General features: G+C 41.6%; 1 protein-coding gene across 3 annotated transcripts in view; it reads right to left on the reverse strand.

The window, feature by feature from the left end:
• The window catches only part of LOC143859730 (zinc finger CCCH domain-containing protein 31-like), a 36040-nt gene extending 22939 nt beyond the window's left edge, over window positions 1–13101 (reverse strand). The window contains exons 1-3 of one of the 3 annotated variants that reach the window (XM_077370388.1): window positions 12753–13101; window positions 5103–5258; window positions 4727–4999 (exon numbers count right to left, since the gene is read on the reverse strand). In XM_077370388.1, coding sequence (XP_077226503.1) covers window positions 4727–4880 — 154 coding nt within the window. In that variant the 5' untranslated portion in view covers window positions 4881–4999; window positions 5103–5258; window positions 12753–13101. Of the gene's footprint in view, window positions 1–4726; window positions 5005–5102; window positions 5259–12752 lie in introns of all 3 variants that reach the window. The other 2 variants (XM_077370387.1, XM_077370386.1) reach the window with 2 other exon arrangements.
• Window positions 13102–15867: the final 2766 nt, after the last annotated feature.

Below are 15867 nucleotides of genomic sequence, written 5' to 3' on the forward strand. Positions count from 1 at the left end.
ATTGAAAGAGAAACAGAGACCGAGGGGGTCCCTGACATTACAACGCAAAGCAAAGACAAGAAAACATCAGCTAGAATATAACAAGCAACTAACAAGGGAGGGATGAAATGAGCTCTCGACTCTTTCAAAACCCCTTCTCTAGCTAACCTATCTGCCTCACCATTTGTTGATCGTCTTATAAGAAAAAACGATATGGATGCCCCACCTATTCTATCGTGGATTTCATCAAATATGGATGCAAACCTCCAAGGTACCCCTTTTGAACCTCTTAAACATCTAATGACATTGAGAGAATCTCCTTCCAATGCCACTTTATCAAGGTCCACATTTCTCAGAAGCTTCATTCCATGGTACACAGCTCAGCTCTCACTTCTACCACATTTGCATCTGCCACCCCGATGGGTCCCCTAAATGCCCAAATCAACACCGCCACACCCCCTCCTCCCTTCATTTCTCTAAAGGCCTCCAATACCGGAGGGCTCTGGATTCCCTAAACTTGAGCCATCAAAATTCACTTTTAGTACCCCTTGGGAGGGAGGCGACCATGCTTGTACTACTTTGGTACCGATGCTGACTCCTTCACATATTACTCTCCACGCGTGCCATAAATCATAAGCTGACATAAATCTAAACTCTGGCAGAGATTTCACCCATGAGATAGTTAAGGGAATCACTTTATTGAAGATGAAATGAGCTCCCTTGGAAAATCCCTTGAAAATCATAGCATTTCTTTCTTTCCAAAGCACCCACATCGTAGCTAAGAAAGAGAGTCGCCACAGTGTTTTCCCTTTTCCTTTCCATGGAGCCAACACCCAACTCTCCAAGGCATCCAGAATGTTAGCTAGAAATACCCATGAGATGCCAAATCTACTTAATAGTTTACCCTATACTTCCCTAGCCATTTTGCAATGAATAAGAAGATGATCCGTTGTTTCACCTGCCTCGATACGTATGACGCAATGATCGATAATCAAGATGTTCCTGTCTCTGAGGAAATCAATGGTTTGGATCCTTTCAAGCAAGGCAGTCCATCCGAATAAGCAGACCCTTGGTGGAGCTTTAATGTCCCACACTTTGGCCACTTTGGAGGAGATGGGGCAAAGTAGAAGATGATGATAGAATGATTTAACTGAGAAGTCCCCACCAGCAACAATCTTCCCACCAATTCCATTTCCCTGTCAAGGAAATTTCTGTGAAAAGGCGGAGACCACACAACCCCATTTTCTATACGAGAGAAGCACTCTTTTACCATAACGTCCTTAGCCAAAGTTATAGCAAGCAACTGTGGAAAGGCTTCCTTCAGAGGAGTGTCAAAGCACCACTTATCCCACCAAAATCTAACTTTATCCCCTGCATACACTCTGAATCACACGCCTTCCATGGACTTCACCTTAAGGCACATCACATCCCTCCATAGCGTCCTACCTGGCTTCCTGAACTTATCCTCTGTCTCCTAATGACCCTGGCAAGAACCGTATTCCGTTTCAATCACTTTCGCCCATAGCTGAGAGCCCTCTTCCTCGAATCGCCATAGCCAGTTTCCTAGAAGTGCTTGATTGGTCTTATTTTGCTCTTCTGATACCCAATCCGCCAGCTTTGAGGGGTTTGCAGACATCCACCCAGCTGAAAAAGGGGAATACCTTTCTCATCATTAGCTCCTTCCCAAAGGAATCGTCTCTGAATCTTCTCTATCCTTTGGATGATACTCATAAGGCATTTGAAAACTGATAATTGGTAGATAGGGATGTTAGCCAGAACAGCCTTTATCAGAGTAAGCCTCCCCCCTTTTGCGACCAAATTCCTTTTCCAAATCTCAAGTCTCCTCTCCAGTCTCTCTATGATAGGTTCCCAAGTTTTCTTTTTTGGTTTGCCAATTCCAAGAGGTAACCCAAATAGAAGGAAGGCAAAGAGCCTATCGAACATCCCATCACCCCTGCCAATTCTCTTACTCTTTCTAGTTGAAGATTAATGCCAAACACCCGTGATTTGTGAAAATTGGTTCTTTGACCCGTGATCATATCATAGCATCTAATTATAGCTTTTAGATTCACCACTTTAAGGAGATCTGGCGAACTGAATAAGAGCATGTCATCTGCAAATTGGAGATAGGAAACCTCGAGTTGTCTTTCACTCAGCTCAAAACCCTGTATCAGACCTTCTTTTCCTTTGTCTATCAATCTGCTTAGTGTTTCTGCAACCAAAATGAATAGGAATGGAGAGAGAGGATCTCCTTTTCTCAACCCCCTGGAGGACTTAAAGAATCCTTTAGGAGAACCATTTATTAATATTGAGAACCAAGCCGAGGATATATGCAAATCCTTATTCGTGACCTCCACTTGTAACCGAACCCCATTCGCCTCGTCAATAATCCAGGCAGCCCCATTCCACCCTATCGTACGCTTTCTCCATGTCTAACTTATAAACAATCCCTTCATTTCCCATTTTTGAGTGGTAATCAATTGTGTCATTTGCTATAAGAGAACAGTCCACAATCTGCCTCTTATGGATAAAGGCACACTGACTAGGAGAGATGATATTCAGGAGTACTTCCCTTATTCTCTCTCTTAAGACCTTAGCTAACACCTTATATAAACCTCCCACAAGGTTAATTGGTCTGCAGTCCTGCCCCTTTAACTTTTGGCACTAAAGCAATGAATGTAGCACCTGTCCCCTGTTCTAGCTCCATTCCTTGATGGAAATCCTGGAAAAACTTCCTGATATCTTCTTTCACATATCCCCAGCATTCCTGGAAAAAAAACTTTACGGAAACCACCTGGGCATGGGGCCTTATCTCTGCCCAGCACAAAGACCCATCTTTCAACTTCCTCCTCAATGGATGGCCTTTCTAGAGAGATGCAATCCTCTTCAGAAAGACTTCCGAAGGATACTCAGTCAGGAATCAACCAGTCATTCCTTTTATGAAGAGTACAGTCCTTGAAGAAGTCAATGATTTCTTTTATGATTCTCTCCTTGCTTTCCACTATTTCCCCATCGATCTGCAAGGCTTCGATTCGGTTGCCTCTTCTAACATTCGTCATCGCATGGAAATATGCAGTTTTTTGTCCCCCTCTTTCAACCATTTAACTCTGGAATTCTGTCTCCATGATATCTCCTCCTGAAGCACAAACCGATCATGCTCTTCCTTCAGTTTACCAACTTCCTCTAGCTCTTCTGAGATAGCTTCACTGACTTCTCCTTTTCCCGTATTTCTTTAATTCGTGCTAACAACTATTCTTTTCTGGAAGCCGCTTCATTTTCCCCTTCCAACTTCCACTTTCTTAATTTATTTTTGACATACCGGAACTTGCTACCAATGATCATATCCGATGTACCAGCTGTCGTATGCTCTCCCCATCACGCCCCCAGTTTTTCGTCCATCTTTGGATACCCCAACCAGGCTAGGTTGAACCAGGTTGAATCTGAATGGAATAGGGCCCCACGACTCCATTCTAGGATCCAAAAGGATAGGGCAATGATCAGAGACAGAATGAGCTAGGGCCATTTGACACACTTCCGGAAAACCCTCCAACCATCTAGGACAAAATAAGAATATATCGAGTCTACTTATACTTTCATTCCTAGCCCATGTGAATTGAGCCCCCATTAGAGGGATGTCTATGAGTTCCTTAGCGGCAATGAAGTCTCCAAAAGCTTCCATATTTTGACTATAATGGTTACAGCCCACCTTTTCTTCCACAAGTCTGATCTCATTAAAGTCCCCTCGATGCACCATGGAAAAGATCATCCGTCACTGACGTTCTCCAATTCCGCCAAAAATAAACTTCTTTACTCCCTTAATACTGGTCCATAGACTCCGGTGAAAGTCCATTGAGAGTTGTCATACAGTTTCTTTACTGCTATAGATAGGAAAAAAGATCCACACCAAGAATCAACAAGCTCCCATTTAGACACATCCCAAACTACCAGAATTCCTCCTGAAGCCCCAATCGAATCCAAAGAGACAAAGTCCCAATTACTTCGCATACCCAGACCCTTCACCACTGCCCTATTAGACGATGGCCATTTAATTTCTTGAATACACAGAATATCTTGGACATATTTTTGAACCGCCTCCTTTACTTGGACAAACTTATTTAGGGAGCCCAACCCATTCCACAAAAGGATCTTCATCAATATCATTTTATACATTCCGCCTTCCCCTTAGGACTACTCCTTCTACTCCTGTCCCTCTGCTTACCACCCGGACAAACCTGAGCAGCCCCCTCGTAATTAATATCAGATTTTAACCTCGCCAGTTCCCTCATCATTTTCCTTGAGAACTCCATCATATTGGCATCCGCTTAAAGTCTTAGTTTCATCTCCCTTTCCTCATCTTCACCGAATCGCTTCCTCAGCCTTGCCGTTAATCTGGAATAAGACAGCACCAAAACCATACAAGTTTCCATATCATGGCTAACAAAAGAATTTATCATATCACTTTCCTGGCTCTGCCAATCAATTGGAGCCGCCTCATCTATCTCTCTGATAGATAACATCAATCTTCCCTCCACTTCACCTTCTTCCCCAAGACTTAACAAACTCAATGCTTCATGTCTTTCAAAAGCTCATCATTAAGAGGATCACTGAGACTAATAGATGGGTGGGTCTGGGAATACAGTTAGATGGGGACTAGCAGTGACCAGTGGATCTTGCCCCGACTCCTGCAAAGCATCAAAAAGTGGCAACATATATAGCATAGAACCAAGAGAATTATTAGACATGGTACCTTGGATAGCCTTGACCACATGATCAGCGAGGAGCGCCTTTCCTATCGAAGGTAACATATTCGCTTGAGGATCCGCGAAGTTGAACATCTCCCCCCAATTTATGCTCGGTTGAAGATTCATCCTTCTAATTGAGCAATCTCCTTCTATGATCATCTCCACTTCAGTATTCCTTTGGTCTTGGGCTGATAACTCCTTCACCACCGTAAGTTCCTCTTCATCGAAACTCAAAGTAGTGGCAAGCGAGAAAATCGAATCCTTCCTGCGCCGATGATCTGTACTGAAAAGGGATATGAGGGAAGATCAGAGCTTAGGGAGCCAAAGATAACTGATAACCGAACTCTCTTTTCCAAATTTCACGCCAGAAAAATAATCAACCTTCAATTTTTTTTCATGCAATACATGGCAGATTTCTGCTACATGTGTTCACTGGTTTGAATTCTCCATATAGAAATCGAAAACTTTAAAGGGATCTGCTGTTCCAACCTCCGTATGTGAGTTGAGATAGCACCGAGGAGCACAATGTAAGGTGACCTGCAGGTTCAAAACAGTAAGAGCAATGGGTTGAAACCTGTGCAAAACAGTGAGGAATTTCACGAAGGTTTGACTTTCCAGTTGGGTTTTTTTTTTTTTTACTTCCCAGTTGGGATTTATCCCAAAAAATTCAAAGAAGCATGCTGATGTTCATCAAATCAGAAGTAGAACAATGGAATCTCAAGTCAAATGACTGATTTTCAGATAAGTTGAGGAATTTACAGATCCACGTAATGATTCACATGCAGACTCGGATCCAGCAACCTGCAAGCCTGATGATTCAAAAAAGACCGAGTTTTCCTTTTGCTTAGTGATATTGAATCCAAACTAAGTTCTTCTTTGCTAGTCCTCAAGTCTGATAGTCGGTTTAATGGAGGCTGTAATGAAGCCTAAGAGATTAGTTCCAGACCAACAAAGTAATTTTGGTAGCAGCTTGTCATCATTACATTTCTTCAGGCATTTACAAACGACCAAATCTGCTTCAGTTCTTAATTCATGTTCATCAAACTCCAGCTCCAATGAGAAATAACCAATTCACATGAAACTCAAGACCAGTCTAGCAAAAACAATAGGTTTCCCAGATTTTTTCTAATATTTGAACTTCGAACTTGCATTCATTTGTGATGCTACAGACCAGACTGGTTTCAGATCAGAATGGCAACTGATCTGTTGATTTTATGTCCATCCATAAAATTGGATGCGAAGAGCTCCAGATTTGTAACTTAGTCCAATGGAAACAGCCACGAAATGGATTTCAGTGCTCAACTTTGTATTTCTTGTTAGGTCTGGGATTGGATAGGTATAATTCAGTTCAGTAGCTTTAACAACCAGTGGAAATAACTCAGAACAGGGATAAAGGGCTACAATTCCCGTAGGTTCCTGAGCTTGATGAGACATATTGAGATCTTTAGATTGATGTTAAATTTTAATACATGTCCTTAGAACTTGGCCACATATCAGAGGTGAATTGAGGAGAGCAGGCTCTACATACAGGGGTCAAAATTCTCAAAGAATTTCGTCACAAAACTTCATGAGATCCCTATCATTCCAGCAACTTTGCAACAATGACAAGCTACAGATCGGAACTGTGTGATGCTACTCTTGATGGTTTCTAGATAATCCTTCTACAAATTTGAGACAGTGGTGTAGGATTTGAAAGGCACTTACAACAGAAAGTATTTCATGAGGAGATCATATTGAATTCTTCATGGAATCGAAATATTGCAGCAGAAATGCACAGTTTCATAACAGACTTGATGCTACTTAAAGATTCTTGATGTTCACCAAATTACACCTAAATCTCGATCTGATCATGTTCTTTTGGTTCCAAGAAGTGCATGAATTGAGAAATCCTTGCTTCCCAGGCTCTGATATCATTTGATGCAGCGGAAATTTCATTGGATTATGGCAGCAATAATGGATCTATTGCTTCTTGATCCTTGTAGCTTCTTTGGATTTTCTTCAAGCAAAATGCTGGAATATTGCAAGAGATACAAGATCTTCAAAACCTTGCAAATCACAAGGAAAGTAGATGAGAAGTAGAGGAGAAAGGATCAATTCGACAATTCCAGGCCTACAACTCCTTAGTCTCCAAGAAGAAACATGAGGAATTCTAGTAGAAATTCCAATCCGAGATGAAATTTTACCACCAAAACCCCAATTTTCAGATCAAGATCTGAGATTTCATTTCAGATTCAAACCAAGCTGATTACAAATGGGGTAAAACCCTTTTATAGACCTCTTATATGAAAAATTACCTAGCCACCCCTAAGTGGAGCAAAATGACAAAAAAGTACATCAATAGCTTCAAAATACCCAAACTAGCCTACACATAGAAAAGTAGCACTAATGAAAAAATATATATATATATCTTAGGGAGCTATGTGTGGGCCAATGTCTATCCAAGGGGTGCTAGTGCATCAACAATCTTTCAAGTATCAAGGTTGTTGAAGAGCAATGTATATATTGAAGATGAGAAATTTTCACCCCGGATTAACCCACAATAAATCCTTCAATCAGCCCTCTAGATCTGGCTTTATCCATCATTCTGTTGAAAGCATCCGCCAAGATAATAAACAGAAAAGAAGACAATGCATTTCCCTGATGTAAAACTTTGGTCGTCATGGAAAAAAGCTCCAGGCAATCCATTAACCAGAATCGGATACCACGTCAATGACAAAACTCGATATCGAGGTCTCCACTTAATTTCAAATCTCATTCACTCCAAAAGGTATATAAGGCAGCTCCGCTCCACTCTATCATAAGCTTTTTCCATATCAATTTTGCAGAGGACATCATGCTTATCATTTTGGTGATAGAATTCAATAGACTTGTTACCAAGAACTCCATCAGGAATTTGTTGGCCCTGAATGAAGCAGTCTAAGCTTTGAATATAATACCTCCAAGCACCCGGCGAAGCCTATAAGCCAGCACTTTGGCCAAAATCTTATAGACGCTTCCCACTAGACTCATAGGACAAAAGTCAATCTCAGACTTTTCGCTCTATCTTTTGTAGGAATAAGAAAGATGAAGGCGGCTCTCATGCCTCTACACAAGTTACAACCTGCATGAAATTTAACAAACAAGTCCAAGATATCCCCTTTGATCCAATTCCAATGTTCCTGTAAGAAGGCCATACAGAAGCCGTCAATCCCAATGGCTTTATCTCTTTATCTCTATTCATAGAAATGAAGGCTATTTTAACTTCTTCCTCTGAGAAAGATCTTTCAAGCCCCTCCCTAGAATCCTTATCCAGATGCTCAAACAAAATATCATTAGACTTAGGAAGGATCCACTTCTCGGAGGTGTACAACTTTTCAAAGAAAAAACCTATTTCCAAGGAAATAGTAGACTAATACGTGACCCGGACCCTATCAATGACAAGGGAATGAATTTTGTTTCCTCTTTTCCTGGCACTAGCTATATTACGGAGATAAGTCCTTTTCTCTCCCTCTATCAACCACTATGATCTGGATCTCTAATTCCATTTCAAATCATCTTGAATAATAATCAAATTATAATCTTCCTAAAGTTGGATCCTTTTCGGGGTCTCTTTAGTACTTAGTTGTCTTTCCTCATTCCACTTCTCCCATCACTTCCCTACCCCAAACTTCGAATTTAGCTTTAACAATCGAAGCTTAAAACTCAGTCTCCCATCAGTCATCCCAATCCTCCCAGCTTCTACCCACCAATCTCTTGACCCGTCTTTCAAAGAGAGGTCCTCCAACCAGGCTAGCTCAAAACGGAAAGGGGAAGGGCCTCCAACCAGGCTAGCTCAAAACGGAAGGGGAAGGGACCCCACGAGCCCAGCCTATGATCGAGAAGGGGTCAATGAGTGTGATAATCCGAGCCTGGTTTGGGAAGAGAAATATGAACAACATCCGCAAAAGTGGTACTCTGCTGAGAACAGACAAGAAATTGATCAAACCTACGTTTACTTTGCTTCCTAACCAAAGTAAACCATACGCTGATTAACGGAAAGTGAATAGGAAAAAAGGAAATGCTAACATACAAGGGAAATTCTAGTGCTCCCAGGTCTTTCCCCCAAAAAGCAAGTGACATTGAAGTACCTAAGCCCCACCCCCAATGCACCACACAATCGACCATCTATCCCAAATCAAGTTGAGTTAAACTCTCAAAGAATCACCCCCCCCCCCCCCCCCCCGCCCCGCCCCACGCCCAAAATGCACAGCGGAATCGGCATGGAGTTGGGTTCATCCCACAAAGAATTATGGAGGGATCAGATGGTACGCCCATACACAACATAGAAGGCCCATTGTGAGATATCCTTGATCCTTCTCAATCTCAAAAGCACAGTGTAAGAATCGATGGTTTCTTCCTCTAATGCTAGTTGTCACACATCCCCAGCTACCAAGATAACTCCCACCACTCCAACTTAGTCGAGAGACTAAAAGAAGCTATGGGAATACCCAAGACACCTAAGATCTGACATGGAAATCCCATCATCCCACAGAGAATCCTAGAGGGATCCAATGGTAGGCCAATACACAGAAGAGAAGGCCCAGTGTGAGTTATCCTAGATCCCTCTCAATCTTACAGGAACCCACAGAGAATCCCAGAGGGATCCAGTGGTAGGCCAATACACAGCAGAGAAGGCCCAGTGTGAGTTATCCTCAATCCTTCTCAATCTTACAGGAACAGTGTAAGAAACAATGGATGCTTCCTCTAAGGCTAGCCTCAATCCTTCTCAATTTACAGGAAAAGTGTAAGAAACAATGGATGCTTCCTCTAAGGCTAGCTTTGCCCCATCCTAGACAACAAGGATACTTCCCGGCTAGACAACAAGGATACTTCCCGGCACTCCAACCAAGTCAAGAGACAAAACGCAGAAGTTAGGGGAACACCCACAACAACTAAGATCCGACATTGAAATCCCTTCAATTTTCATCTCCTACAAGGAGAAAATGGCGGGTTTATTTTTCAGTAAGACATCTTTCAGATGGGAATTTTTAGTTAGAAAGCTGAATCCACAAATATTACAAACAAGAATTCATACAGAGCTAGAAAAAGGACACCCCCCTAACACACACCCACGAGCCCGCCAGCACGGACGAACACACGCACGCACACACTGCAATTGTAGCTTCTAGGCCTTCCCACCAATACCTTACTCTTAGTAGATTGATGTAGGAGCATCCCCTTAGCAATGTCTACATCAACCTAGAAGCTCTTTAGTGTAGCATTTTTTTTTTGTTTCATTAGATTTAGCCCTTGTGATAGTTTAGTCATTTTATGATTGTTGCATGCCCTTAAGTGTCATATTCATTAGTAAAGGTAGTCAGGTCATTTCACTCGTAATGGATGCCTATAAAAAGCCCTTCCCTATCTATTATGTAGCTAGCTTTGAATTTGATTTTGAAATTGAAAGGTATATCTTAGGTCTAGCAAGGTATTTTGGAGGGAAATTTTCTCTTGCAAGGAGAAGCTTCTTGCTGAGGTTTTCTTGGACTTAAGGGCCCATTTAGATACCTAATTTTTTGTATTTGTATTTGGATTTGAGTTCTGGATACAAAATAAATCGATCATCCTCGTGCTGCTGTTGTACGAGAGAGAGAGAGAGAGAGACGCACTTGCTAACGGAGGGGAGGGGTCAAGGAGCAAAAAGAGTGAAGAAAATTGTCTCATATATGGATTTCCAAATACTGTTCTGCACAACATATTTGAAAATCAGATTTTATTTTATTTTTCACTGTTGTAGCTGATTTGGAAATCTACTCGGGGCCAAAGACAGGTTGACCCCCTCTCTCCTTTCCTATTCATCATAGTGGCCAAGATGCTCAGTAGATGTTGAAAACGGAGGAGAAAGTGTGGGCTTATTGAAGGATTCAATGTTGGGGAGTAGAGGGCGGAAGTATCACACCTCCAGTTTATGGATGACTCACTCATGTTTAGTGAAGCAGAACAGCAAAAGGTGCTAAATCTTAAAGCGATTGTTAAATGCTACAATGTAGTGACAGGCTAGAGGACCAATATCAGGAAGTCAAAGTTGATGGGCATTCATATAGAAGACTTGAAAAAAGGAAGACTGGCAAGTCTTCTTGGATGCACTGTTGAACCGCTACCATCCTCATACCTAGGACTACCTTTAGGAGTTGGGAGGCCTCTGAAGAAAGCCTAGGATCCAATAGTGGAAAGGGTGGAGCGAAGATTATCCACATGGAAGCGGAACATGGAAGACGAACTTAATATCTCTGAAGGCAGAATAATATTGATAAAGGTTGTTCTTGCTAATATCCCAATCTACCACATGTTTTCGTGCCCCATGGGGGTGATTAAGCGCATAGAGAAGATCCAAAGAAGTTTCCTATTTTTTATTATTGATCATTGTGCCCTGTGTTTTCTTCATGAAAATTTTCTAAAGGATTCATTAGCCGACCCCAACTAGTTTGGAATAAAGGCTTAGTTGAGTTGAGTTGAGTTGTGCCCTGTGTTTCGAAGTAGGAGAATCAGAAGACCATTTGTTTATACATTGCATGTTCGCTAGAGAAATTTAGAGCACAATTCTTGCCACAATTGACATGACATGGGTGATCCCCTACTGCCACCTAAAGATGTGGTTCGCTGTACTGTGGCCCAAGAAAGGGAGAATACTATGGAGTGTTGCGATGTTAGCAACCATATAGGCAATATGGAAGGAAAGAAATGGCCAGCTATTCAAGAGTGTGTCCAAAACCCCAATAGTGGTCTACTGGAAGATTGTCTCCCTTACAGTATCATGGGTGAGATGCATCTTGTGTTTCAGCTTGTACTCGAGCTCAGAAATAAGACGATGCTGGAAATAAATATGTGCAATCAAGGAAAAGAAGGAGCAAGTCACTCCAAGCTGGATTCCTCTTGATCCAGCGTGGTTAAAGAATAACTTTGAAGGCTCTAGCTTGGGCATCCCAGTTCAGCTAGAATTGGAAGGCTCCTTAGAGATGAGGCAGGTGGAATCAGAAGGGCTTTCTCAGGCCACATTGGTTTCAAGGATTCCAAAGAGGCAGATGTAAGAGAGCTATTGCAAGCTATCAGGATTGTAGATAGGTCTAACATAGGACATCTTATGGTTGAGGGGGAGTACCTTAATGTTATCATATGGATGGACGGCACACACACACACACACCCATGGAAGTTCGCGGCATACTTTGATGAGATCCAGGATCGACTAGCAGGTGCCTTATTTAAAGTCTGGCACATAAGGAGTTCAGCCAATAGTGAGTCCGGTAGCTCAAGCCGGGTCAATAAGGCTACCTTGTAGCTATTCCACCACCTTCTCCCTTGATCGCTATCTCCGCAGTCGCTGAACTCCTTACTTTGCATCCCCGACCCCCTCGGTCGGGTTATTAATTATCTTTACTAATTAATAAAAGATCTGCCATTCAAAAAAACTATCACTTCCTACCACTTGTAGTAAAAAATTGACATTGAAGATTCTCTCAACAAAATCTTTGGGACCAAAAGGATGAGTTCGTTCAGGGTGAGATCCATGGGTTGCTATGAGGAGAATTGCAAGGAAGAATATGGAACGAATATCTAAATGACTAGTATTTCAGCATCATCTTAAGCCAAAGTCCATGACTCGTATCCAGGTAATAAGCGTTTCTTCAATTTTACTTTTGACATATGAAACAAAACACTGGCAAAAGGAAACCAAGATAGAAGAGGATTAGAGTTGCTCAAATAATCCCACATGATAATAGTTTCGATTGACTCAAAAAGTTGATAACTTGCCCGTCAATTTGGGGTCCTAGTTCTGGAGGGGAACGAAATGAGAAGATAAATGAACGCCCGGATCATAGATTGAAAAATATTACTGATAGGGAGCTACCCTCATGTTTTCTCTAAGTAAAAATTGAATAAAATCGATTCAAGTTATCTATTTTCATATGTAAAAGAAGTAACAAATTTTAGAAAGATTTCCCTTTCCAAACTTGTCCAGAAAATTCCTGCAATACAAACAGGGCCTCAGAGAATTTGAAGTGAAAGAGATTTACCAGTTGAAACATGTCGGAATCGGCAGTTGGGGCCATAGGGGCAGCCTTCAGAAGTATTAAAACGCCTGCACTCGAGATCCCCGCCTCCATTACTCTGCTGGAAGAAACCCCATTCTTGCTGCTCGGAAACCCTAGGGTTTAGCCCGAACCCGCCGTTTTCGGAACGGGACCTTTTGGGATGGGGCTCCATCGATAGATTTTTTAGAGAATCAACGTGGGCCTGAATCGGATTCTAGATTCGTAATTAGACCCTGGAGGATAATGAAATCTCGTTTCCGTTTGTGATAAAGTTCTAACGAAGGGAATAAAATTAAGATAAAGGGATAGAGACGAAGGCCTGTAGGCTAGTTTGCATTTTTTTATTTTTTATTTTTTTTCCGGAGTTAGAAGAAAGGGAAAATTATTAAAAAAAAAGCAAAGTTTTGTCCGAATAAAGAGTAGTGATTTAAAATTTATAAAAAATGTGTTATCATGTGAGACAAGATGGCTTTTAGGATAAATATACCCCTCCTACCTCTTTTTTCTCTCCACCTTTTTGCACCTATCCCTACGCACTTATTACCTTCTCACCTACCACCTTCTTCTTCCTCAAGTCTTTTCTAACGTGGAAAACTCCATGGAAGTGTTTTGAATGTTGTCATTTACAACATTTACAACAGGGTTTCGTATTCACGAGGGTTTATTCATGATAAACTTATCGAAGCAGTGTTACAAAATGCAAAGAAAATGGATTTTGAGCTTAAAACTGAATTTTGTTGTTTTTTTCCATTTTCAAGATAAATCCATTTTCTTTACATTTTTGGATTCTAAAACATCAAAACCAAGCTTCAATTTATGGTTGCCTGCATGACACTAAGATCACAACGTATATCCCTATTATCCTTGGAATTATTACTCAATTTGAAGATAAAAATCATTGAAATTATCCCTATTCTACTGGCTTCGGTCGGAAGTCCGAACAAAACACTTCGGACTTCCGAATGGAACCCAGTATAAATAACCAAATTACTTGTTCCATTCGGAAGTCCGAAAACCTTCGGACTTCCGAGTCGGACTTCTGAACAAACGTTCGGACTTCCGACGGAAGGCAGTCAGACTTTGTAGTTTTTTCGGTAATTGTCATATGTTAGTACATCCTTTCGGTATTTTTTTGTAATTTTACTACTTTGCTTCCATTTTTTCATAATTTTTCATTTAAAACTTAGAACTTCTGCCACAAATCCGTAATGATTACTATTTTTTGCTATTATGTTTTTGCTAGCCACCTTTGCACACATGTTACTTCTCCCAATCTTTGCATCAAATGATGGGCCACAAGCCGACAAGTGGCCTCAGCGAAGGTGGCTAGCAAATTCCTATACAAAAAAAATCTTAAAAAATACGGCAAAAATCTGAATGACTCGCGGGTCCAGGCTCAGTGACCCGTAATTGCCAGGTCTAAATAAAACTCAAAAGATAAGATTTGCCCAAGAATTTCTCCAATCTTTTCTTCATTTTGGAGAAATATGTTGATAGAGTTTAGAGGGTTCCATGTCAGCAGACAAGGGCCCGAACACCCCAGTGGTCAAACTCCCCATTTTTGCTAAATTCAAAACCAAACAGGTTTAAGCAAATCAGTAGAATAACATTCCCTGGTATTTTTCTCAAAAAAAAGGTAACCAAACAGAGCATAGTGGTTTCGGGGTATAAGGTGTGGTTCCCTAATGGTTATGGGGTATAAAATGTGGTTCCCTAGTGGTTATGGGGTATAAGATGTGGTTCCCTAGTAGTTCCGGGGTATAAAATGTGGTTCCCTAGTGGTTCTGAGGTATAAAATGTGGTTTCCAAATGGTTCTGAGGTATAAAATGTGGTTCCCTAGTGATTTCGGGGTATAAGTTGTGGTTCTCTAGTGGTTCGAGGTATAAAATGTAGTTCCCTAGTGGTTCCGAGGTATAAGCTGTGGTTCCCTAGTGGGCCCGGGGTATAAGATGTGGTTCCCTAGTGGTTCCGGAGTATAAGTTGTGGTTCCCTAGTGGTTTCGGGGTATAAGATGTGGTTCCCTAGTGGTTCCGAGGTATAAAATGTGGATCCCTAGTGGTTCCGACGTATAAGTTGTGGTTCCCTAGTGGTTCCAGGGTATAAACTGTGGTTCCCTAGTGGTTCCGGGGTATAAGCTGTGATTCCCTAGTGGTTCCGAGGTATAAGTTGTGGTTCCCTAGTGGTTCTAAGGTATAAGATGTGGTTCCCTAGTGGTTCCGAGGTATAAAATGTGGTTCCCTAGTGGTTCCGAGGTATAAAATGTGGTTCCCTAGTGATTCTGAGGTATAAAATGTGGTTCCCTAGTGGTTCCGGGGTATAAGCTGTGGTTCCCTGGTGGTTCCGAGGTATAAAATGTGGTTCCCTAGTGGTTCTGAGGTATAAGCTGTGGTTCCCTAGTGGTTCCGGGGTATGAGTTGTGGTTCCTTAGTGGTTCCGGGGTATAAGATGTGGTCTCCTAGTGGTTCCAGGGTATAAAATGTGGTTCCCTAGTGGTTCTGGGGTATAAGATGTGGTTCCCTAGTTGTTCCAAGGTATAAAATGTGGTTTCCTAGTGGTTCCAGGGCATAAGATGTGGTTCCCTAGTGGTTTCAGGGTATAAGATGTAGTTTCCTAGTGGTTCCGAGGTATAAAATGTGGTTCCCTAGTGGTTCCGGGGTGTAAGATGTGGTTCCCTAGTGGGTTTCGGGGTATAAGATGTGGTTCCCTAGTGGTTCTGGGGTATAAGATGTGGTTCCCTAATGGTTTCGGGGTATAAGATGTGGTTCCTTAGTGGTTTTGGGGTATAGGGTGTGGTACCCATCAATGTGGTTCAGGAGTATAACAACTCAGAGCCACTATATTATGTTTCCAATAGGTTCAAGATAGTATTTTAGTGATTTTAAAAGTCATCATGGCTCTATCATTGGTGTTTAAACCTATTGGAACCATTAAGTATGCATCGGAACCACTATTTAGTGGTTAAATAGTGGTTCCAAGACTGTAAATTATGGTTCCCAAGTGGTTGGTACATTATAATACTACTTTATTGGTTTTCGAAGGGATAATGATTGTATCATTGGTGTTTGGAACATATTGGAACCATTACGTAGGCCTTGG

This window comes from Tasmannia lanceolata, unplaced genomic scaffold (genome assembly GCF_043159265.1).
Source record: "Tasmannia lanceolata isolate RefF3 unplaced genomic scaffold, GAP_Taslan_0.1 ptg000036l, whole genome shotgun sequence".
NCBI lineage: Eukaryota > Viridiplantae > Streptophyta > Magnoliopsida > Canellales > Winteraceae > Tasmannia > Tasmannia lanceolata.